Raw genomic sequence first — 26,803 nt, 5'->3', positions numbered from 1 at the left:
AATGTGTTGGAGATTTTAGCGAGTTCAGTTGCCAAGCCAGCGGCCAGAGCTGTGTTTATGGTCGCAGTAATATTATCCTGGAGGCTTGAAAACTTACGCTCGATCATTTCCTCGACATCTTCTGATATGTTTGTCATTTTGTCATATTTACGTTTACGGAATTCCGATGACAAATCAGGATTTGATGCGCATTTATTCGGCGGTGATCGTAGTACCAACGTGGAGGTAGGTTTGAATGCCGTGTCCGATTCAGTGTCGAAGTCGACACCGTGCGTATTATCGCCCATCTCCTTCATAAGCGCGGCGTAAGTAAAGGAACTCGGAACGATGTCGAATCGAAACAATTCGCTGCGCGCGGATTCGAATCTATTTAGACTATGCTTTGCGTTGAGTACACTAAACTGAACACTGCGCACTGAGCACTTAGGGTCACTTTTATGTTGTTGTAGGTTTAATTAAATATATTTTTCGTTTAAATTTTGAAGTGCAGGTGTTAAACGCGACTTGTCGCTCCGAATAATCACGGGGAACACGTGATATACTTCCAAATTCCAAATGTAAAATATGGCTTAACTGAGCGCTGTCACAAAAACAAAAACGCAATAAGATAATTTTACGCATAATTTTATCTTGTTTAGCCTTCTCAAATATTATTTCAATAAAAATATGCCTAAAATATACTTGTTTACATATGAATGTTATGACAGTAGTCAGACAAGTTCATTAGACGAGCAATTCTTGTATATATATATATATATATATCGGGGATCTCGGAAACGGCTCTAACGATTTTGACGAAATTTGGTATATGGGGGTTTTCGGAGGCGGAAAATCGATCTAGCTAGGTCTTATCTCTGGGAAAACGCGCATTTTTGAGTTTTTATACTTTTTATATATTTTCCGAGCAAAGCTCGGTCTCCCAGATATTAATACTTTTTATTGACACACCTCAGTAAAATTCAATTTTATGCTTTTAAGACGAAACAGGAGCTGAGCCCGTACACAAATTTGAGATTTTTAAGCGAGTAATGCCGTCGCGCTGACTGAGACCGCGAGAGACTATCCCTGTGTGTGTGGTGCTCGCACACAGACGCGTACGCTATTTGCGCTCGCGCCCTCGCAGGCTTCACGTTAGAAGTTCATATAAAATATCAATTTTCATATCCACAGCGCTAAAAAACACAAAAGTAGCAAATAACGCCATCTACAACAATTCTGATGCACGCGTGCCCCGCAATGTTGTATGGAGGTTGGCAGTCGACCATATTCACTTGTCCCTGGTTATCGAGTGTCGATTTATAGATAATGGTGTTTACTGGCCCTTTCTTCGGGGCGTTTTCGGCCTTTTGTATGGGTATCGGGAATTATTGAAAGGAAAATTTTATAGGTGTTCGGGAGTTGTGCAGTGAATCGTGTAAAATGTTACACGCTCGGTTGTTTATTAGGTTGGGTTTTATATGGGTAATGTTAACACGTTGTATATTTGTTTTTTTTTGTTTGTTTAATATTTCAAATTCGTAAGTTATACTTTAAATTTATTTGACTTCTAAACAAGTAAATATAATACAGTTTCAGATTCTTTTCAGACTTTTCTATAACGATAAGTGAATTCTAATTAGTCTTTTTAATTATAGTAGGACTTAATTAAGAAACACTAGTCCAAAATGTTAGTGTATGCTAGTGTTTTAGGGTTCCGTACCCAAAGGGTAAAACGGGACCCTATTACTAAGACTCCGCTGTCCGTCCGACTGTCGTTCACCACAGGCTGTATCTCATGAACCGTGATAGATGATGTATTTCTGTTGCCGCTGTAACAACAAATACTGGAAAGTACGGAACCCTCGGTAGGAAGTCCGACTCGCACTTGTCCGGTTTTTTTAAACGGGTTTTCTTATCCACTACACGACAACTTTTATTTCGGAAACCGGTATGTTTACACAATTAATTTCCTTAAATAAACCTTGACTGCAACGTAAAACAATGATTAAGTCGCAAAATACTAGACGACCTTCATTCAACCGAGACCGAGACGATTCGAACACATTTATGTTAATTTGATTTCAGTTTGGTCAATCGCTCGATCTCACTTATATTTACATAAAATATTGGTGCGAGTAAAAACATATCAATACTTATGGGTCCCCAGCAAGCTCGGTTCTATGTATGTACATACAAACGTAGTTACGCTCTTATTTTCAAACGACTAGCTACATTGCTCTGTAACTTTGTACTTATATAGGATAATATATACGCTTAGGAGCAAAACTGTCCCAATAGTAGCATATTAGTAGAATGTGGAGAAGTTGATGTCGATCAAAGGGAGGGGCACATGGTTAATACATAACAGTAATCCTTGAAATTCCCTCCCTTTGATCGACATCAACTTCTCCACATTCTACTAATATGCTACTATTCTGTAACTTTGTACTTACATAGGATAATATATACGCTTAGGAGCAAAACTGTCCCAATAGTAGCATATTAGTAGAATGTGGAGAAGTTGATGTCGATCAAAGGGAGGGGCACATGGTTAATACATAACAGTACTCCTTGAAATTCCCTCCCTTTGATCGACATCAACTTCTCCACATTCTACTAATATGCTACTATTCTGTAACTTTGTACTTACATAGGATAATATATACGCTTAGGAGCAAAACTGTCCCAATAGTAGCATATTAGTAGAATGTGGAGAAGTTGATGTTGATCAAAGGGAGGGGCACATGGTTAATACATAACAGTACTCCTTGAAATTCCCTCCCTTTGATCGACATCAACTTTTCCACATTCTACTAATATGCTACTATTCTGTAACTTTGTACTTACATAGGATAATATATACGCTTAGGAGCAAAACTGTCCCAATAGTAGCATATTAGTAGAATGTGGAGAAGTTGATGTTGATCAAAGGGAGGGGCACATGGTTAATACATAACAGTACTCCTTGAAATTACCTCCCTTTGATCGACATCAACTTCTCCACATTCTACTAATATGCTACTATTCTGTAACTTTGTACTTACATAGGATAATATATACGCTTAGGAGCAAAACTGTCCCAATAGTAGCATATTAGTAGAATGTGGAGAAGTTGATGTCGATCAAAGGGAGGGAATTTCAAGGAGTACTGTTATGTATTAACCATGTGCCCCTCCCTTTGATCAACATGAACTTCTCCACATTCTACTAATATGCTACTATTGGGACAGTTTTGCTCCTAAGTGTATCTAGGGCCGTAATTAGTTTATGTAGCCTCAGATACCATGGTTAAAAAAAGTTTAATTACAATCCAACACGTAGTTTTAAAATGTGCCATTATTGTTTTTATAATTGTTAATACTTATAATTATTAGTTAGTTTAAGTTTCGTGACGCATTGGTTCAACTGTAATGTCATGTAAACATTTTTATCAATAAAATAAAAAATAAATAAAATAATAAAAAAATGAGAACGAAACTCTGTTTGTATGGGAAATCTTAAATTTGCGGTATTTTTATCTGAGGCTACATAAACTAATTACAGCCCTAGATATACCTTATCCTATTGTAAGTACAAAGTTTCAGAGCAATCTAGCTAGTCGTTTTAAAATAAGAGCGTAACTACGTTTGTATGGAGAACAGAGATTGCTGGGGACCCTTAAGAGGCTGTCAATACCTAAAGCGCGCACACTGTCCATTTCTATCCGAGTAAATGAGATAGCACTGTCGCATGTTACTGGGCCTGGGCAAGGGAATAATAAGAAAAATATTTAAATAAAAAAAAGTGGATTATTAGTGTAATATTTTACTCAACAGCGGTTTAGATATAAATGTTTTGAAATTGTGATTTTAATTGCAGACCCATAAGTCAAAACAATAAAGACATAGAACCGTTTAATTGTGATTTTAAGACCAATCTTTGCAATTATTTTCTATCGAGCCGATTTCGTTCAATCATGTATCGAGTACAACCACGGTCTTTGAAATATAATTAATATGAACATATATTTTTCTTACTTGACTAAAATAAATAGTCTTTCTTAAAAAACTGTTTAAGTAACATGCCGACCAGAGGAGTTACATGCCGACCCTAAACCCGCCCCCCCTCGTTGAGCACTGGCAACCTTACTCACCGGCAGGAACACAACACTATGAGTAGGATCTAGTGTTAGTGGTGTTGACAGCCTCTTAAAATGCGTTTGTATGGTAGCGGCTTTATCCCGGCAGGTTCATATTCATATGACTCTTAATAGTTTTTGTGAGTCCGAATGCCACACCAAAGCAATGTCAATTAGACACGCGCTAGTTAAGGGATTTTAAAGGAAACCCAGCCCTTGATGTTGGTCATAAAATTTAACAGCACAATTACGTTAACAGACGTCTGTCTCTCTAAAGTTAGAGTGGGGGGTCGGAGTTCGCGTTAGGGGACCAATTACTGACTCTACTGCGTTGTCTGTACAGATTACCTCGGTTAGATTCCGCGTCTTATCCTTGTAAGGCTCTCGGTTCAACCTATACTACTTATTAAATTGCATGAAACTTGAATAATTATAATAGGAATAGTTTTAATAATAAATATTCCTTATTTTATACCACATATTGAAAAGGAGAATACATAGGTCTTATCGTTAAAAAACTAAAGTTTTACTTGTTTTTCTACGTTTAATTTTCAAACAAAGCTAGATCAAATCCTATATAGCTTCATATTTCGCAGGTAACATTTTGGAATTATTTCTTGTATGGCCGGGCTTTAGGAGATTATACAAATCGGAATCAGCATCACATCAAATCGCTATAGTGTCATTTTGTTTTTTTTTTTCTTTATTATCACCTGCAATAATTTACGGGGTAAATAGATATTTATTATTATGCCCTATGGCATACTGAGCAACTTTTACTATAGGACCAATACTGAAATCGAGATATTTGATCCTAAAAACAAACCTGATCGATTGATACCATTAACAAAAATTTGTCATCTAGCCTATTAATGTCTGCGAGAGCGCTTAGCCCCTTATTCATAAATGTCTACTAAAGTTACGATGCCGCTAATAATCGTTTGTCCCTTTCCATCATACCAATACGTCGGAAAGGGACACACGATTATTAGCGGCATCGTAACTTTAGTAGACGTTTATGAATAAGGGGGTTAATGTTTAAGCGGTGATATTTGAGCACACTACTCGTCTTACAAATGCATTATCTAGTGAGTATAGCTGCCATGATTCCCTGTCCCCACAGGGATCGGGGGTCTGAAATATTGACCCTAAAAGGCCATTAGTGCCCCGTTACAGCCGTCGATAAGCCATCTCGGACCGTTTAGGATATAGCGTTACGATTGAGGTCGGCGAGGTCGGTAGCAAATCGAGGATTTAGTCGTTTGATGCTTCTCAAATTGGATATAGATCTTTGAGTTACTGTTTATTTAATTAAACTTTATTGTACTGTTTCGTTAATCGTTATTCGCTCAATGGATGGGAATAGCGATTCAAATGGGGAACACAGCTAGCCTTATAAGAAAAGTGACCGACTGCATCTTCAAACGTTGTCCTCATTTCCCTTTCATTTTCATTAATATTAAACGTATTATTAAGTCGAATAGCTCGACATGTTTAGAATCCATTTTCGAGGATCGTCGTCAAGGAGCAACGACTCGCCTTCACTGGTCGAGGGCGTGCCTTGTACTAAACATGTCGAGCGTCTACTCGACTTAATGATACGTGAGTGACCCGTTCATGACCGAGTGAGGATTGTCGAGATCCGACGCCACACCAAGGTGCGAGACGTGGGTGACGTCATTACCAAGCTAAAATGGAATTGGGCGGGACATGTTGCCAGGCAGATGGCAGGTGGGCCAAAATTTTGACAGATTAGTAGCCTTGGGATGAAAGAAGCGCCTGGCGTCCGTTGGCTCGTTGGGTGGATGACATTCGAAAAATCGCGGGACACTTCTGGATGCGACTAGCCCGGGACCGGGATAAGTGGCGTACACGAAGAGAGGCCTATGCTCAGCAGTGGGCGACTGGAGGCTAAAATGATGATGATGAGTGAGCCGTTAAAATAATTTTAAAATTTTCGAGTCTCACGGGAGTTTTAAGTATAGCCCCTTTCTGGATATTGTCAGGATGAAAAGTATTTTTCAAAGTATATACTATATAATTATTAAGTATAGCTATGCTCCTTCGTTTGACTTTTTCGATCATGTAGGCATAGCTGTGTGCCTACCTGCAATAATTTACGGGCTGAATATATAGGTCATATCGAGCAATTTTTACTGTAAGACCAATACCGAAATCGCGAAAAAAAAATTACTTTCCCATAGAAAATTTAAAGGTCAGACAGTCAAAATGTATGAAACAACCAATTTAATATGGAAAAAAAAGAATATCTCAACAAAAGCCCCGACGTCCCTCTAACACTCCTGACAGTCTCCCTTATATCTGAATGTACAACATTACCAACATGCTGTGCTTCCAACGCTTCCAACTTGAAATACCGTCGTCGACAGACACAGACCATTTTTAAACCTTATTGTAAAGGAGATAAGCGCTGCCAACGCTCAGTCAAATTAGCACACCTATGCGAATTCACACGAAGATTCGACGTGTAAAAGAAACGTACCGTTACGTCCATGGAATTATGAAGAATTCTTTGACCTTCCGTGAACCTTATGCGTGTACAATAAGGTATATTATCAGTTTACAGCGGGAATGGGCCCCGCCATCTTTGACCCGTTATGCTGACCATGTGACCATTCGTATCGTATTGTTCCTTACATTACATATGTTGGTGTGTGGAATGTCTTAAGCGACTTCTAAATTATTTACGAATAAAATTATTTCTATTTTTAAATTTTTCTTGTTCGGTCGCAGTCAATTATATAAGTGCGGCTAAGGTGATCAAAAAATCTGAACATTAACTTTGACGTCCTGATAATAGAGTGTTCAAGTATTTGTAAATTCTTGGCCATTCCGATATGCCATAATATATGCGATTATACAAGGAACATTAAAAAAATATATAATTGCCGCAAAACATGTCCTTGGCACTATATATCCGTATGTACAAATGGATGGATTTATATCCGAAAAAAAAAACAATTTATTTATTTATAATCAAATAAAAAGGTAATCCGCCACATGCTTCCAATACAATGCAATTGAAATGTGATCCTCACAAAAAAATGAATTATACCTTAGTAAAAAAATAAGTACCAAACCAGGTGTTCCTTTCGTCATAGACGACCGACGCATCACAATAAAAAAAAATACTTAGCTCACTTAAAACATATGCGTTTGGCTGAAATATTTATTATTTCAATTGCGATATATAAATGATCAGGAAATATCACGTTCACGCGATTGTTAACTTCCTTCCTCATATATTTTCGATACATTTAGCAATCAAACTCTATGTACAAAATGCTGTTTAACACTTAGTGTGGCAAGATGCCGGGAAAAGGCCTATTAAGTCAATGAAATTAGAAATTTGATTAATGACAGTAATCAGTAATTAGCAAGCAATGTGTTTGTTGATTTAGTAGTAGTAGTAAAACACTTTATTGTACAAAAAGAAACATACAACAGGAAAGAACACACATCATTTGTACACAGGCGAACTTATACCTTTCAGGGATCTCTTCCAGTTGAACTTTGAGCAATTGAGGAAGACTTGGGGAACGGTAGACATCAAAACTGTACTAAACGGCATAAAAGAAAATATTTAATTTGATTTAATGGAAGATATAGATCGTGTCATTTACGAAGACGCATGCCTTGACTCGTATTGCCATGTAATTAAAGGTTAGATTTGACAAATCTGCGCGTCATCGTGGATGACACGAACCACACCTACATAAAACATATTACCTCCAGCAGAGGCAGCATGGTTCCATTTTTATCACTTGTCACTATGCCGGAGTATGCCCGTCACTTTCGCACTTACATACTTGTTAGAACGTGACAGGCATGGTGACAAATGATAAAGACCCGACCATCTTCGCCCTACAGGGCGTGACTAAGAGGTCAGTATCAATAATGAGTATCGTAAAACTATTCTATGGTCCAAAATTCTCTCGAATATCTACGTTCTGGTGTGACTATTATTTGGAAATATTATTCATATTTGCAATGAAATGTTGACATGACTTACTTCAAATTAGGTCCGGAAATACTACATATCCGGCGCGATGAGTGAAGATGATATGTAAAGGAATTTCATACAGGCTTATTCGCCTAGGCCTGTAAAGGAAGCTTCTTTTGTTTTTAAACGTCAAATTGTGACACAATGTCTTGGCATTCAACCATCAAATAAAAGTTGTTTCGTATTCGTAATTTGTTTTTAGCTGTGTAAACCTACGAATAAAACAATTTGACTACAACTTTTTTTAATGTCATTGCAAGTTTGAGGAAAGCATTATACAAATCTCGGCGAGAAACGGGGTTGCCGGCCGCGTATCCCTATCTATATAACTACATAGCCTGCAACCCATCGTTTCCCGGCCTCTATAGTAATGTACTACCTATTTATAAATGGAAGAAAAATCCAAAAAAAAACAGGACATAGGCAATTTACACTTTGCCCTATTAAACTTGTGGGCCATAGTAATTAAATAAATAAAATAAATAAATATAAATATTTATAGGACATTATTACACAAATTGACCAAGTCCCACATTCAGCTCAATAAGGCTTGTGTTGAGGGTACTTAGACAACGATATATATAATATATAAATATTTATAAATACTTAAATACATAGAAAACACCCATGACTCAGCAACAAATATCCATGCTCATCACATGAACAAATGCTCTTACCAGGATTTGAACCCGGGACCATCAGCTTCGTAGGCAGGGTCACTACCCACTAGGCCAAACCGGTCGTCATTATACTAATAATTGGAATACTAATGTACTACTAAATAATTATTATTGTTGAAATTCCCGTCATAAACGCTTATTGTGTCTCTTAAGCCTCTTTTACACTACCTTGATTAAGGCCGTTAGTGTTACATGACACATGACAGGCTATCATCATATTGACGTTAAGTTTCGATGATGGGAACTTGAACCGCTGAACATAATGATGATCATACAGTTAATTATACACGCATGTATCTTATTTCAATGGTTTAAGGTTGATAATTATGTATACATTTTTATGACTGACTGTATCGTATATTGTTATCAGTATGAGCCTTATGCCCCGTTCACATTTATTCAAGTAGCGTTCCAGTCCAGTGATCCAAACAAGTGCTGGACTGGATCATATCGTTTACATTAAAATTATTTTGTCTGACGTCAAATATGTTAGATAAAAGTCTACTTACATATTAATTATATATAAAGGTAACTCAATTGTTGTTATCGGCATTACTTTATTATTTTTCAAATTTTGTTGCAAACGCATGATGTTATTTTGATGTTCTCTCTTAATTTTTTTTTCTGCTTTTCTCTCCGTTTTCTAGATTGATTGAATTATTGAATTGAAATAAGGCTTAAGGATGGTTCGTGTTGATGTACTTACCGGTCTACCAATAGATGAGTATAAAAAAACAAAAAACAACGAAAAAAAAACGTTCTTTATTCGATTTTGGCCCTAGATGATTTTTTTATTTATGTGTTCAGTATTAGCAGTACCAAAGAGAATTGATTGTAATAGCGAGGTAGTCTAAGAAAAAAACGTGCCCCTTAGTTTGACATCCAAAACAGATGGCGCTGTACTGCGCCATATATTTTGCGGTCACTGAATTGTCAAATGTTAACTTTTGACAATCTGATGAGTTAAGTACCGCAAAATGTCATAGAGCTGTACAGCGCCATCTCGTTTACCTGTCTTAGTTTTACACATCTTAATCTTAATCAATGTATCTTTGCCAGTAACTGTGTCCGTGCGTTTTGCTTTTTAAATAAATATTTAGTTTTTAATGAGAACTGGGTTACTTTAAACAGCGCTAAAAACGGCGTAAACAGACGCCTAGCATACAAAATCGGCAACAATAAACGCAAAAATCGAAACGGACAGATACAGATCTGATAATTTCTGTCTCATAAAATTTCGTTACGATTGGTTGTTCTGGGGGAGGAAAATGTCAAGAACGAAACCGAGATTTTTATGAAAGATTTGTCGCCTAACAAGGAAAGTTTTCGAACTCGAAAGTTAGGAGATTATGTCTGTTTTCAATTATTGAAGCGTGATGGTATACGTATGACTATGAATTATTGTCAGCAGATTAGGTGACGGCTCCTAGTAGCTCAGAAGTATCTGTTCGTTATTTGTGTTCACTATTCTAGAAGCTATAGACTTACAAAGCAATTATAGATTTGTCTTGATTTTATGTTGAAATTGTTCTTCATTTGATTAATATTATAATTCATTAAAAGTAATTTATTTTTAGCTGATATATGCGGAGTAGTTTCTCTTAATTTTAATAAAAAACTGACTTGCTTTTGTACGGCATAATGTTGGGGGTATGAAATGTCAAACTAAAATATTTAATTATTAAAAAATTTTATTTATTTTGAACTCTACAATTAGTGATAACTGTTAACCTATTACTCTCGTGCAAAAACACTTGAGAATAGTAATGACAATAGACTTAAAATTTGTTTTGATTAGTCTATAATTATCGTCAATAATTAGGTAATTTGGCTTAGATCAGTACTGACTAAATAAGAGTCTCATAGGTCATTTTTAGTTAAAAGGTAAAAACGTTTTAATAAAATTGTAAGAACTTATATTAAAATTTTTGTTGTACCGCGTTATCAGGAAAGTAATTACCTCCTAATCTAAAATGACCCTTACATTACTGAGATCGCAATACATGCCCGGAGCTTGTGAATGTTGCGTAATACTGCTAGATAATACGACGATAATACAACAGGGCAATAACAACGGCAGATACCACATATTCCTAACTTACTTAATTACAATTTGGTATACGAATGAGTCTCGTTTAACTTACTAAACTATCACACTATGTTAGTCGAAAACTAGTACGATAACTTGTTGTTGAAAAATCTAGCGATTTACTTAATCTATTTTGCAGAGACAGAGTATTATTATTACAACCAAAATGGCTAGTTAAGTACATAATATTAATGATTCACTGAATGGAAGTTATTTTGTTTCATTTTTCGTAGCACGAATCATTAATCAGTTGATTAATTTTTCACATGTGTGACTCTTCTTCGCCATACATTATTTTCATCTCTATTCAGTTGGTTTGCACTCGGCCATGATTGCAACCGAAATTTTCCAGCCGGGTTCTTTTTGCTGGAAAGGGACAACAAAAGTCTGTCCATTATAGTTCGGTTGAGTTTGTATTCGATTTCCGTTGCAGTCGAGTGCCCTGAAAAAAAACAAAATTAATTAGTTAAAATCTCACTAAAATTGTTTTCTGAAGAATACACTTTAATGGATAGTATTATGAGTTATTGTTGAGAAAAAGCAACAGATAATTGTGTAATTTTTATGTAAAAACATTATTTTCATTATCATCTTTCGAAAACCTCGTAAAAATCATAACTATTTGGAAATATTAAAAATCATTAAAACTCTCTTATAATCTTCAATATGCAAGTCAAAATATTTAAAAACAAAATAATGTATGAGCAAAGTTGAAAAAGAAAAAGATAAATAAAATGAATTAATTTTTTATAACTATTATCATTTTAGTACGACTCTATAATTATGAAAATCAAATTCAAAAACACTAGTACGGAATTAATTAAAAAAATCTTATGACCTAAGACACTGTCAGTAAAAAATTAACACAAATATCAAGCTTACAATAATGGTTAAGGTTCTTTGCATGCGCGTTCAGCTTGCATATAAGACCCTGCACTGCACTATATATTATTTTACTCTGTATCATTCTGATTTGTATATAGTCCAGTATATGGTTTAATATAGAAGCGGCGCGCGCAACGATATGAACCTTAAAATACAAAAGGAATACTTACATAAAATCCCGAAAATAATAGTTAGTACAATAATTGTTTTTACGGCCATCGTTAATAAATTTCCTCAACAACTGTTGAAAATTGATAATTGTTCGCTGTATATATAGCCAATATTTGCCTATTGCTATTGTATGACGTGTTTTTACTTCATTGTTTTAAATTTGCCTACCATGATTAGAAATTCCCTGGATTAGTCATTAGTTTAGTTTGATAAGTATTTTACAATAACCTATGGTCAGGAGTCAAAGTTGATGGAACAAATAATATTTACACATTAAAGGGCTTAGTATTTAAGCTTAGGTCTAAATATAGTTAAGTTTTACACTTTCTATTTTAACTTCCGCTCATTTTCTATTAAGATTCGATTTACTACCATGAAGACCTAATTAATGATGCAGTGAAAATACTTTAGTAAAATATGGATTTAAAAACAGTTATAGAACTCACCTTAGCTGTACTGTGTCTCCGCCAAGAATTATCTGTAACTATTAACTATTTCAAAAGTTGATTTAGATAGATGTAAAAAATATATGTCAAGAAATATAAGCTATCTTCGGGAACCATGTGATGATTCATTTCTAATAACATTTTCTCGGATCAGAAAAAAATGAATAATCCTATTGATAACGCCGGAAGTTAGAAGAGGTCAAGAGTTACGTTCTGCTCAAAAAATATACTCTTAATTGGCAAGTTTCTAGGTATATGACCTAATTCTATTGTTGATCGGTATTTTGATAACCTCTGACGCGTGAGTAATTGCAATGGCAACATATTTATCCTCATTGATCTTAACCACAACTGTAACACATGCGTACTTATTGACAGGATGTGGTTATACCATGAAAACCACATTTTCCTCTGAAAATACCCATATATATGGATTAGAAATAGTTGTAGGTATGACTCAATGGGGTTTTGAGTCAAACGATAAGCCAAACTATGTTTCATAGAGGCTAAAAGTTTAAACAACATCGTGTACTTTTTAATCTTATGATTTGTACAAATTATTGAAAAGTACTCATGTTGTTAACGTCCAGCGATCAAAAAATTAAAAGTGATAACAGGAAATTGGACAAAAAATGTACAGCAAACTCTTATTAAATCTGCGACGTTTATAAATATACGAAACGTAGCAGATTTAATAAGAGTTTGCTGTACATTTTTTGTCCAATTTCCTGTTATCACTTTTAATTATTGAAAATGCTATTAAATTTTAGTACAGATTTGGAATTTTCTTATCACTAAGTAGTAAAAAAAACAATGCGCATGCTTATGTAAAGAAAAGTATTATTTATTTTACAGCTCAAAAGTTCACTTAAAACATAATCTTAATAGCTAACAATATCTCTTCTAAGACCTAGAAGGATTTTTACTGTTTTTTGACATGGACCAGTCACTGGTACTTCTTCTTAGGACAGTCACTTTACATAACAAATTCACGGGTCCAAAAGTATCCTTCAGACGAAGTTTTTCTTGTTCCCAAATTTGTTTTTTTTGCTGGGGCGACACCTCTAAACTCCATGACTGACAACGGACTAAAGCTTCTGACTCTTGAGGTGAGATGTACTTGCGCATTTTCGTCGGCTAAATGAAAGACGTCTTTCCGTCGAAGATATTCAGTGACGAATAATCCCAATTTTTTGATACCATTTATTTATAGCAGCTCAGCGGGTGGTAATAAAGGCAAATTCCACCAATTTCCTGATGGTCAACAGACGCCCACCTGTTAAACAAGTAGTTCACGTAAAGTGTGTTGACAATTTGAGTGACATTCATATGCGAATTCACGTTTTACGACTTCGGAGAACGGATGTCACTAAAACTACTCCGTTAAGCTGTTTGCAAAAATAGTTTGACAGTATTATGGCCATCAATTACTTACTTTATTTGACACAACGTCATATGCGTTACAATTCAGATGTTTAAATTCAATAATGTCTCGATTTGTATGTAACGCTAAATCGGCCGAATCCATTTACATTTATTAAAAAGTCGTAAAACTTAGAGTAGGCTCATCCTAAAACGGGTTCATTTTTGGATCGTTCGTACTTCGAGGTTAAGCATAGTTCTAGATTGTTGCTATGTTGGACAAAATTGTATTTATAGCAGTTATAAGTCACTAAATACCCACTCTAAACATAATAGTTAAAACTTAGAGCTACTATTTCAGTGAAGTCTATAAAACTTGACATTTACGATCATTGAGTAATAAAATTAAATAGTTATTCGTTCTACAGCGAATGCGTCATCATGTTACAAACTGCTAAAACGGTACATGTGAACCTGCCTTATACTTAATTTTATATGATTGAGTGCAGTCCAAGCGATTTCCGATAAAAAGTGCAACAAAGCGACTTATTGTTTATAAAGGTGCTGATTAAGTAGTCTGCTCAGGATTTGTTGCTAGGGTCTTTACACAGGTCTGCGTGGGTGACGTTACACGCCCAACGGTTCTATAATTTTATTTAAATTATTCAATTCTGAATTATCTTTATAAATACCTCTACTGCCGAAACCAGACATCACTTTACAACTAGCCGTTGATGTTTCTATTGTGTCTCTGCGTTTAATTAAAAATGGCCGATCAGTACACGTGTTATGTTCCAAAAGAATGGAAGGTGTACCCTGAACAGTTTTTAAAAAGTACCATAGAAGACAAAGCGATAAATCAGTGGAAGCACTGCAGGCATATGGAGGGGACTACAATTCGCTTGGAAAACGTTACTGCAAAATTTAACTATTATGGACATGCTCCTTGGATGCGGAAAGCGGAGGACGGGAGTCAGTATCCTCGTGCTAACGAGTACTATGGAATCAAGATGAAGTGCATACTTTGTTCAAGGACGTAAGTAGACTTGTATCATAAACTAATCTTATTCTGAGGGTTTACAACAGAGGTGCATTGCAAGTTCCAGCAAATAGTTTGTTTGCATACCAATGGTTCTTTTTGTTTTGTTCCAGGTGTCGTAACTTCGGTCGTAGTGTTTGCACTCATGATTAGTCAATATTAGCAAAAATCATTTGTAACTACTCATTACAGTAAATAGTGTAACTATAGTAACTTTAAGACGATAAGAAATCGTAAACAAACTAAATCACATTATGTAATGTGTTAATCTAGGTTTAAATAAAGTAAAAACAGTACTAATGAGTTTTTATTCTATAAAAACTTGTTTCCTATTACAGAATACTAAAGCAGTTATTTCACACAATCTGTCAAAAGTTGTTACAAATTGACATAAATTGGTATTGAACACGGCCCTTGAGCTCAAGTCGATCAATCGAACAAATTAATTTGTAATTTCAATCGGATGCTCAGTCCACTGATTTGTCGCATTTGGGTCAAGTGTACCACTTATGTCAATCACGAACAATCTTCGTCAGTTCCCGCTAAATTGTTTTGTATCTTATAGTGACGAAACATGTGTTTAAAAAGTTTTATATTAATTAATCATGAGTATTGTTTATCATACACGAGTTTTGTATGGGAAGAGCAGAACTATTTTATTTCTTTTACACTGCTTAAATGTTATCTATTATAATAAAATAAGTATGTGCCAGTAATACGTTTAATTAAGAATGAATATAAAGTACATTATTAGTACACTTAATTCTAACATAGTTATGCAAAGATACAAAGTCTGGGACAAGTTTTAGCTACCCTTTACATTATTTTTTGCGCTCTCGTAAATAAATGTATTTCCCAAGAATCCCTGTAGCTTCATCAAAGTTCGAATGTAGTTGACTAAGAAGCTTGAGTTCTGTAGATCGTTCATCTTGGTTCAACGACTGGTACGATGGAGCTGGGGTCATCCAAAGCGACGGAGGTGAATATTTACTCAGACTACTCTTGCTGGATGAATTAGACTTTGATTCCACCAGGTTCAAAGAACTTTTATTAGGCTTTTTAGCAGCCTTTGTTGATGAGTCTTGCTGCGTAGGTGATGAAGCCCCCTCTTGCGTAGCAGAACTGCTTGCTCCAGGCGTTGAGCCGTGGTATCTTTTGGTGGGACTGAGGTGTCTAATGAACCTTGTAACTGCATTTCCTTCTTTTGGTTTCTCCGGTTGACTAGATGCCTTGCGATCAGCCATTAGCCGTTCTTAGTCGATGAAACCGGTTTCTCTTCAAGAAACAACGGATCTGCAATTAAAAACTTCGTTAGCTTGGATTAAATGTGACACATTTTTCCTAAAAAAAAACGACGTTAGAACTATTTAATTAATTTACTCCTAACTTCCACCTGGTTGGTTAATTATTAATTTACTAATTTTTCAATCGGCATCCAACCTTATAAACTATAATTTTTAATCAAACTCTTAACGTTGAAGGGGTTAGCAATTTCTGTGTATCTGACGTGCATGAGTAGCAGTCGATACATTACGGAATATTGTTTAAATTAAAAATTATAGTTTATAAGGTTGGATGCCGATTGAAAAATTAGTAAGTTAGAACTATTACCTTGGCAATAAATTGGGGACGAAGTAAGTTGACTGACTCTTATATGCAATACATCAACCTCGGACGTTGGTCGTTTGATAAATGATTAACACTCTAACATTCGTGATTTATATACTCTCGAATAATTACCTCCAATTGAACATCAATGGTCTTGAGGGCTCTTGAGATTCCACACAAATTGCTTATAAGTAAGTGTAACATTTCAATAAAGCAGTCGCGTCACTATTTTCATCACGTTAACACTCAACTAGCTGTAATATGTCAGGTTTTCATGTCGTGTATATTCCAATTGAATGGAGGGTGCTGTCAATTAAAGCTCTTAGATATATCATCAAGGCAGAAATTTTAGCTCATTTCCACAAGAGTAAGAAAATCGAGGGTACTGTGATTGACATAGCAAACGTCGTAGCGCAATTGGAGCATCACCAAACCTCTATTTGGATGAAACGGTGCAATGACGAAAGAAGCTGCCCTTATTACAATGACTACGAATCTATTTTTATTTCCTGCACTTGGCCTGATATGTAAGTCTCTTCTACTATCACTATTTTCGGTTTTATATGGATTGATCTTCTATCTCTTAATACTAACATTTCTTTTTTTTTTTTAGGAATACGCGATGTTGCTTAAGTATTAAAATGCAATAGCAGAACCCTTAGAATATCTAGAACCGAGAGTGACATTTGAGAAAACAACAAACAACTGCGTAGTGCCAATCGATGCAATTGAATCTAACACTTCACTAACGACCTTTCAATCTTTAATCATTAAACTTAACTAGCCCAGCTCTTATAAACGTCGATCTTCGCTCCAGGCTGAAGAGTTTCTTTGTTGATCGGGAGCTGTGTGAACCTCTAGTGCCTAATATCACACCTTCAGAAACATTTATAAAGATGCCCTGTCCTGCCTGCAATAAAAAGTTAGTACAGCTGATCATTTTAATGATAGTATTCTAGGTGGCTATTAGTAATAATAGTCTTTGTTTTTCAGTGTGAGAGAGCATGAAACTCTCTACGTAGTCCCTCGTGAGTGGCAGCAGTATCAAAACTTGAATTGCACTTTGTGGAAGCACCATTATCGGTATTACAACAGATATGGAAGAACTGAAGGCTTTGGAGTGACGATAGAAGGCGTGACAGCTTATTTGGAAAATTATAGAAATCAGTCATGGTTAAAAAAAGATTCTGATTTTACTGAAAAGCCCGACCGCAAAATTTACTCATCTGTTTTTATACCTTGTGTTTATTGTAATAGGGTTTAAATTGTATTCTCTACTCTAAACTAAATTTAAATATATTTGAAAACGCTCGAGTTGAAAATATCCGCTTGTTTTAGATTGTACACATCTCCATTAATTTGTTCTCACTCCCTTTCAATCTGCCACCTACATTCATTTAAAACTTGGCAACTGTTTATTCATTCAAAATATTATTTTACTCTTAATATTCACATGTAGATAACATCAAAACATTTTTATTACAGTACTGGTCGATAAACCCTGAGTAGTCAATTCATTGGGAGCAATGCGCTTGGTAATGAACTTGACCTACTAAAGTAGCGTTGACACGGTTTAGTTTGATATCGTGTTATCTTCTCTATATATATATAACTAATGTTATCATTTTTGTTCACGATTAACTCTAAACCATTTAAACCAATTTTTATGAAATTTCTTTTTCAGCTACAGTTTATTTTATAGTGCGTGCATTCTGTTGATCTATTTACTACCCAACCATCACTTTTTCTGTATTTTTTCATTTCACTTTCATGTGCTGTGTATTATTTTGAATGTTTATATCTTTAACTACTAATCTACAGCTATATTTATATGTCTAACTACACAATAAGAGTTCAACAACTTTTTTAGCTGGACCAAATTATACATAAATACCAACTTTCAGGTAAATCGGTTTGATTGGTTTAGAGTTGATTGTAGACAAACATTATAACGCTGGATTTTTATGTATAAAGATTTGTGATTTACTTTATCTTCTACTTTCTTAATCACTATCAGATTCTAACTTAACAATTCAATAAAAATAATGGACTTACTTACCATAACAACAAGGCAGGTCGCATATTTGAAAATCACTCCTCCTTTGACTGGCCAGGTCCCCCGGTATCTCTCCATAGAAGTTTTGAGTCTCAAATGTAGGAGTCTGCAACCACTGCCGGCGAACAAGCAGGTAACCAAAATCTCCAAGTATGTCTTGGCCAGAATCTTGATTGGATTCTTCAGGACTTTTCGATTTGATGAATCGTAATTGTCTGAAGAACTTTCTAATCTTCGAAGTAGTCCTGGAGCACTTAGACATTTTTATTCCGAAAAATAGGCGTACACCTGAAAACGTTTGCCAGCTGACTGGAAGCTCAGTCGCCTGTCCGGAAAATTTATAGTTTGTTTGACTCAGTCCAATGTCGAATCGATTTCTAGGTCATAACACTGTGATACGCAAAACCATTTGTTTACGATAGTAACGCGATTAGGTCTTCCATCAATGCCAAAGGAATAACCCAAACCATACATAATTTCAAGTCAGAGCCATTTCCATACAGGGATATTCAATTTGATAAACTATCATATAATGAATACAATTTTAAGCTATTAGTCTCGAAGCCGCAGACAGTGTGGCACCAAAGCGTCCGACGAATGTTACATAAACTAGTTACGCGTCGGAATAGATAACGCCCCATGCATTAAGTTCAGAACAAATAAAATTGATTTTATTAATTCAGTTAGTAACAGTGTGAATTATTTGTTCTGAATATTGCCTTTTTAATTACCATACAATAGATGACGTTAAATTGTATAACGTTACAATGTACGTGCTCATAATTATTTTTGCGGTTTGCCTCCTATAGGAATGACGACGTTTCAACAGTTGCTGCGTGAGTGATAACAGCCCATATTTGTCGATATATGCCACAATTTATTTCTATTTAAAGCAATTGTAAAACATGAACTCATCAGTCATCGCTGAAACCCATGAAAACTAAACGTGGGAATAATTAGTGTAAAATAAATTAAATTAAATTAAATAATGGCATATAAAGACCTTTATTTGGAAGATTTCGTCAGCCTGATGGGAAACAGTGATTGGGAGCAACAAGTCACTGCAGAGCACAAACGGATTACAAGTGAAAAAGTTGAAGGAACATTCGAAGAAAGTTCCAGAAACCGGGACCTCAACAGATTCGTCCACGACGTGTGTTATGACCACTCAAGGGTCGTGCTCCCGACAGAACGAAACAGGAATACCTTCATCAATGCAAACTACTGTGATGGAGCTGATCAACAGAAGCAGTACGTTCTTGCAGAAGCCCCAACTCAAAAGACAGCCTATAATTTCTACCGTTTAATTTGGATGCATCATGTCAAAATAGTCGTGATGCTATGTCAGAAAGTGGAGAATAAAAAGGAGAAGTGCTATCCCTATTGGAGTGACGTCCCTCTATCAAGTATGTCATTCAACAAAAAGTTCCGGGTAACGACCATGAAGGTGGAACGTTTTGCGCACTACGTAAAGAGTACTCTACTTCTGACAGATGGCACTGACGCTTGCCAAGTCGTTACACATTATAATTATACAGCCTGGCCCGATCATGGTGTACCTGAAAATACTTTAGACTTCCTAAAATTTGTCCTGGAGGTCAGGCGGTTCAGAGAGTCACTCCCGGGCGACCTCACACTTCCCCAACCTCCCATGGTAGTGCATTGCAACGCAGGGTTAGGAAGAACACCTTGCTTTGTTGTGATAGACACTTGTATATCCAAGTTGAAAAGTGATAAAAAAGTGGCAATAGCGTCGACTTTAGTGCACATACGTCAGCAAAGATTTTACTCGCTATTTCAAACTAGTCAGTATATTTTTGTGTATAAGGTTATCAAGTTATACGTAGACTCTATTCCACGGGAAAGAAAAATATCTCCTGCTGCAAAAGCAATCTATTTTTTACGTGACTTAGTGAAGTGAGTTAGATTAAGATTGTATTAGTCGTTCAAAGATCTTTGTATTTAAATTTGTTTAATATGTGTATACTTTTATTTTAATTGTACATACTCTTAGATATAACTTGTATTTAAATTATACACTTACTGTTGTTTCATTTAAATAACCTTGCATTGATTGTATAAATTCCTTATACAGGAAAATCGTTTTAATTTAGTTTGAACTCAACTTTGTGAATCATGTGGTGTAATTTGTTGATAAATTCGATAACTTGTTTCTAATACAACTTCAAGAACACTTCGTGTTTAGATTTATAGATATTTAGCAGTTTTACTTTGGGCTGAAAGATGTGGACTTTGCACGAATGGCAATTTTTGGAATATCGATTAATTATTAACCGATAACCTGCCTGACACCAAGTATCTATGTTTATGTCCAAGACCCAATTTAAAGACTGCAGCGTATGCGATTGCCTCATTAAATTAGGTGACTTCAGTACAATGATGGTCAACGGGAAATATCATTATATCTGTATAGTTCCATGGGAATGGAATATCTTCTCACGCAAGGATGTAGAGCTGATGATCTTCAAAAGCCTTAGAAACCATTTCGAGGCACACGGCGAGATAAAGGGTGCAGTAACAAGCATCGGAATGGCGACGACAAAGACAGAGTACTGGAACCTGAAGCTTTGGCTGAAGAAAGAATCTGACAGGAGGACTTATCCTGATTCAAAGAGCTACTTCTGGATGCTTATGGATTGGAGACCTGATCCTAAAGAGGTAATTTAATGCGCTTAATCTTATCTCCATGACCTTATTATTGCATCTCCTTAACACGTGTGCTACTGGGGTATAAATCACCTAGACGTCTAATTAGTGATCATTCAGTCAAGTATTTTCTGTGTACTCAATCGTTTGATACTTACAAAATGTGTCTGACATATTTGTGCTACTTACCCCAAGAGTGGCGGACTTATTCCAAGTCATATTTACGACATCTAGTATTTGAAGCAGCAAGTAAACAGTGGAAAACGTGTAGGCACATAGAAGGCACGACCATTTTTCTCGAAGGTGTAAGTGCTAAATTACAGTACTATCACTTTGACATTTGGCTGCGGAAAAATGGGCACCTAGAGAACTTTCCGAGAAAAAAAGAATATTTCAGAATGAGGATCAAGTGTATTGTCTGCGCCACTACGTAAGTTTTTCTTTATCAGCTCACAGTACTCCACATTCTAGTTTACCGATAGTTGATCAGTGTTTGATAGATGTTTTCTTTGTTTCAGGTAATGATTCACATACCTCATGAAAAGTCTAACTAGTAGTTAGGTAGCTACCTATTTGTTATTTACACAGTGGTCTCATTATTTGTGCTTTGATCATAACCGTCTTCATACGTGGTCAGCGTACAATTATTTTGTGTGAAGTTTTGAATTTATTTATCAAGGGTTTAGTAAGTAGGTTAAGTTTCTAGATGTTTGAACATTAAATAAATACCAAGAATTTTTAAAGGTAGTTTATATTCTAAATAATTTACAGAACCTCCGACGAATCCTTAGTCCGAATTTTGTTAACGTTCTTTTCCTAGGAGACCTATGGCTAATTGATATAGATTTAATGAACATAAGCTCTTCTGGTAAATACGATGAGTCTTGAGTGGCGATATATTGTAGTCCTTCGTGATACGAGTCTGTAATTGAAATAAATTACTATTAAAGCTACGTATTTTCCATGTGTCTAGTAAAAATGTAAAGAAGTCATGGCTTTAATTCTTTGTTTGACACTTGTCGGACACACAAGATAGACAGATACTTAGAGAAAACAAATTAGACCTACAGCTACTTGAAGGAAACACCACAGAAATTTAATTTAATTTTGAAAACAAAAGATAGGTACCTGTTGTATGGACAATGGTGCCTGTATACTTCTTCCATCCATCGATCGGCGGCTCGCGTTTAATGATAATTCTAAAGTTATCAAAAATCTGGTACTTTGAGGGATACGGAACTTGAACTTTGGTCCCCACATTATCACTAAGCCACCACACGGGAACACATTTGTACGGATTCGTTCCGTAGGTAGATATTTCATCAAACTTCACCACCACAAAATTCGACATGATTACGCGGATGTTATCCCGACTGAAAACTGAAAGAAAATGATGTGCAAAAGCTCTGTGGAAAGCTTTTATTCCTTAACAACGACGCCATCTACCCGCGTGGAGATGATATAACCACAATCAAGTGTTCGTAAAATTTATTTTAGAATCTCAAGTCATCAAATACTTTAGCTGTTTATTTAAAGCGGATATAAAATTTGAAATCCCATAAATCACATGGAGGAAAAACTGTTGTAGTAGTTGAAAATATAAATTATTTAGTAACTACGTGTCACTGTTCCGCGAAAATACTTAATTGAGCTATTAAGATCTCTCATAACCTCAGGTGTTGCATATGGCTCATAAACCGAGTGGTATTCCACTTCAGAAGAACTAGCAATTACTTTTTAATGATAGAAATAAAAGCGGTCTTGAAAACCGTGATTGTTCTCTGAAATATTGGGCGTTAGTGTTTTCACCTGCAATAAAACTAAGTATTTTTCGTGTGAAGATACATTGACGCAACATGTGGTTGGTTGGAATTGTTGCTTGTAAAATTACGTAGCTTCGGAAATTTCATACGTTTATTTTGACACGAACGTGACGTACGTCTGTACCGAGAATAAAAAAAAACCTCTGATTAATATCTATTTATTTTTTGTTTCTTACAAGTGAACTATTTCTGCAGATGAAGTATTTTTCTCGAGAAATGATGAAAAAAAATATAACTAAACTTTACGTAAGTAATACAGTATACAGTATACTGTACATATATATTGTGTATGCGAAATTGAGATATATCTCAATTTCGCATACACAATATATATGTGCAAATATTTAGCGCAAAAAAAATAGAAATGAAATATATTTTCATATATATTTTTCGCATACATATTTTTCCGTGCGGGAGACGCGATATGAAACACTATAATGTATTTTATCTCATTTACTATTTCCTTGCACTTAAATGTTGTAGATAATATATATTCGTTTTATCGAATTTAAATAGTTTTTACTTCGAAAACTGTTACATATCTTGCTAATAGTTTTTATGTTTACATCCAAATCTACTTCTGATAAATGACATAAAATATAACTCACAATATCTTTATGACCGGTATAATTTATTCCGCTATATACCGCAGATCTCAGAATCACCCACTGCTATGATTTAATATAGTGTTTAATGGGTACTTTAAAGTAACATTTACGATTAAGAAGATTTAAACAATGATTTATGTACCACAATAATCGGTTGTTGTTAGAAATATGTGTCACTTTGTAGCTTGGTAGATTTGAATATGATAACTTGGTATTACATTACAGTATAGCTCATTATTATCGACAAAAGCTTTATCAGAAAGAACCTATTGACCTCCTGAGTGCCAAAAGCGTGACCAAACTTTGTAGATTACAGTAGCCGGGTGCAATCGTCCGAGTTTTTCAACGAACTCCAGAGTAATGCGCCTCCACAGCATCAGAACTTCTTCTTCTAAAAGCGCAGGGTTTTTGCGTTTCACGTAGAGCAAGCCCGCTTCATACGTATCTAAAACAAATAAAGTCCTTATTTAGAAATCTACTACTCTACGGTCACTGAGAGAGGAGAGATCATCAAGCGTGACAAATATGGCTTACCTGCTTCACGTTCGATGACACCCTGGTGGTCCTCCCATTCTGCGAGTGCCAATTGGCAGGTAACAATCCTTTCAAACGCCAAGGGTAGCAGATCTCTTGGAGGGTATGGAATCGTTACATACTCGTCGTCTTTGCGCTTAATCCATGAAGTCGGGACAATCACGTAAGGATTTTCTCCCGGCTGGGAGACCTCAGTAAGTTTAGCAACAGTAAATTTTTTAGGCGTCATTATTTGCTCTGATATGCTCAACAAAACGCAACACGTTCGTAAAAAGTCACTTGAACAAGTGAGTTGCTCTAGTGTGCGTCGATACTTATACGAATTCAAACAGTCATTTAGATAATCATGTCAGGGGTCCTAGTGATACCTAGTATCAAAAAATCACTGTATTTGGACGTGCTAAGCACATCCGTGTCACATCACTGACCTAATATAAGCAAGTTATATAACTAGCTACGGATAATTGTAGTAATGAACTACTTGTCTCTAGCGCGCAAAGCCATGATTTCGAGGATGTTGGTTGTTGCACGGAGGGTTGAGTGCAGCCTACGAAGAAGATGTTCCTCCATAATTTGCGCAGCTCTTTCAATAGTGTTATGATCTGAAGCCAAAGCACGTGACCAGGTTGGGCTAGGTGGGTAACTCTGGTTCAAGCGTGGCGAATGGCCGTGACCTTTGTGATTGTAAGAAGGAGCGGACTTGGAACTGGTACCCATTCTTGTCGCTAACAAGAGACTGAGAGCACATGTGGCGTCCAAGGTTTATATTTGCTGCTCAATCAGCTTCAATTGCCAATAAAGTTATTGATACACTGTCATTTGGTAAACACGGGTGCTAGGAATGGTCTTCAATTGGAGTGTTTTCAACTGCAGCTACGCAAATGTTATTGCAACCTAACTTATTAACAAAGCCATTGTGCCCTAACATAGTCGACATTGTAGCAATGGTAAAATTAAGTTCGTTGTGTGAGAATGAAACTTACTGTACCAAGTGCTACGGCATAAAATAAAAATATATAGTTGAGTACATCTGACATTGCATCTTTAATTAATGCCATTTGTGATAAGAGTGCTCGGGTATTATAAAGAGCAACTGTTATCAAATTGTACTTACATTCAGTCAGTAATACAACGTTACTACAACAATGTCTTTAATAATTCACAGACAGATGTGCATAGTACCACGTGAGTGGCTCGGATTCACTGCAGACAGTTTAGAAGTTGTGCTGTGCAAGGTGATCTCAGGTTACTTCCGTAAAGGCGACGAGTCGGTGAGCTGTTCAATTCGCATCGAAGGGGTGGCAGCCATACTTTGGTTCTACAACGGATACCCCTGGATGCGGCGAATTCAAGATGATAGTGAAGTGCCAGAATTGAACGACTACCTCTCGGTCTCCATACCGTGTCCTCATTGCACCGAACTATAAGTTGAATTCTTCATTTAAAATGAAGTTTACAGAAAATCAGTGAAGTATCAACACCTTTTGTTTGTTCGAGAGACTGACGAGCAGCGAGAATGTGTAGAAAGATTGTTTTAGATTATAGTGGTAGTGAATCTCATTGGTCGACTAAGACTCGAAATAAACTGTGACGTCATGTATCTATTGAGTGTTTATTGAGCTGGATAAAAGGTTTGGGATGTTCATAAAACAAACTGTTAGTAATAGATTTTATTGACTACATATAGAAACAAACTGAAGAATATGAATTAAATGTCAGTAAGTAACTCGATACATAATCAAAACTGACAAGAAGACAAGATAATAATTGATTTATGATTTTAAGAGGCTTATTAATCACATCTTCACATCCCTATTTGACCTCAAAACAAGCGCGAATTTTCATTTAGAGCGATTTGCCGGAACACTTGCGGGCTTACTTGTGGACCAAACGGTTATAGAAGACCCGAAGCTGTGAAGAGAAGCCACTGACTCTGAGCTCCGTTTGTGCTTTTTCCAGTGGCCAGACTTCTTGTCAGGAGTAATGTCGCCAGTAGACATCGGTTGTGGCATCGGCTTCTGACGATTACCCATCATGATCTGCAAAACAGTTTCTTCTAAGTTGGCATATATAGAACAAGGAAGCAAAAAATTAAAACACTTACCTCTTTACCAACGAGCCGGTTTCCGCATTAACAAACCACAACACTTATCACGGCTTTTATAGTTCGACAGCAATGATTAATAAGAATCAATTGGTTGTTGACACCAAGACTTGAACTGTTTAAGAGAGACGTTGTGCCAAATTACCGTATGTTACGCTAGAAGTATATTATACAAAGTTTATGTCTCGTTTATTGACACATTTTCAACAAACTGGAAAAAAAATGCTTTGTTTCGAGTCAAAAGACAGAAAATTCTGATCAAAGAATACGGTTTCCAATAAGTCATAAAACCATTTGCCGAAAGTAAACATTCAGGTGTTACACTCTGTAAATAATAACGTAAACTACTTTACTGACTGTAAACATTCACCTGCTGTGTAATAGTGCCCTACACTGAAAAAAAGTACGTATTTTGATAATCAAAATACAATGTATTACCGACTGAGTATTCTGATCATCAAAGTAAGTTTTGTGATAATCAAAACAGGTATTCTGATTATCAACATAAGTATTGTGATTATCAAAATAAGTATTCTGATTATTAAAATATCAAGGTTTCTGAGTATCACAATACCAAGTTTTTTGATTATCAAAGAAAATATTCTGAGGAG

At 35.8% G+C, this 26,803-nt stretch overlaps 2 protein-coding genes across 6 annotated transcripts in view; both read left to right on the top strand.

Annotated features, from left to right (window-relative positions):
- LOC133524004 (putative polypeptide N-acetylgalactosaminyltransferase 9) overlaps positions 1-26,803 on the top strand; it is a 422,033-nt gene that overhangs the window by 127,587 nt on the left and 267,643 nt on the right. The window lies entirely within an intron of this gene.
- LOC133524636 (tyrosine-protein phosphatase non-receptor type 9-like) lies at positions 18,745-22,033 on the top strand. Its single transcript, XM_061860769.1, has one exon. It carries the CDS (start codon positions 19,445-19,447, stop codon positions 20,375-20,377), a length of 933 nt encoding a protein of 310 aa, XP_061716753.1. The 5' UTR covers positions 18,745-19,444; the 3' UTR covers positions 20,378-22,033.

Source organism: Cydia pomonella, chromosome 13 (assembly GCF_033807575.1).
Source record: "Cydia pomonella isolate Wapato2018A chromosome 13, ilCydPomo1, whole genome shotgun sequence".
NCBI classification, from domain to species: Eukaryota; Metazoa; Arthropoda; class Insecta; order Lepidoptera; family Tortricidae; genus Cydia; species Cydia pomonella.
The sequence above is the reverse complement of the archived record's forward strand: the minus strand, read 5'-3'. Positions and strand labels throughout refer to the sequence as shown.

Excerpts from the sequence above, each read along its gene's own strand:
- LOC133524636 (XM_061860769.1), top strand. The coding sequence starts at position 19,445 with ATGGCATATAAAGACCTTTATTTGGAAGATTTCGTCAGCCTGATGGGA.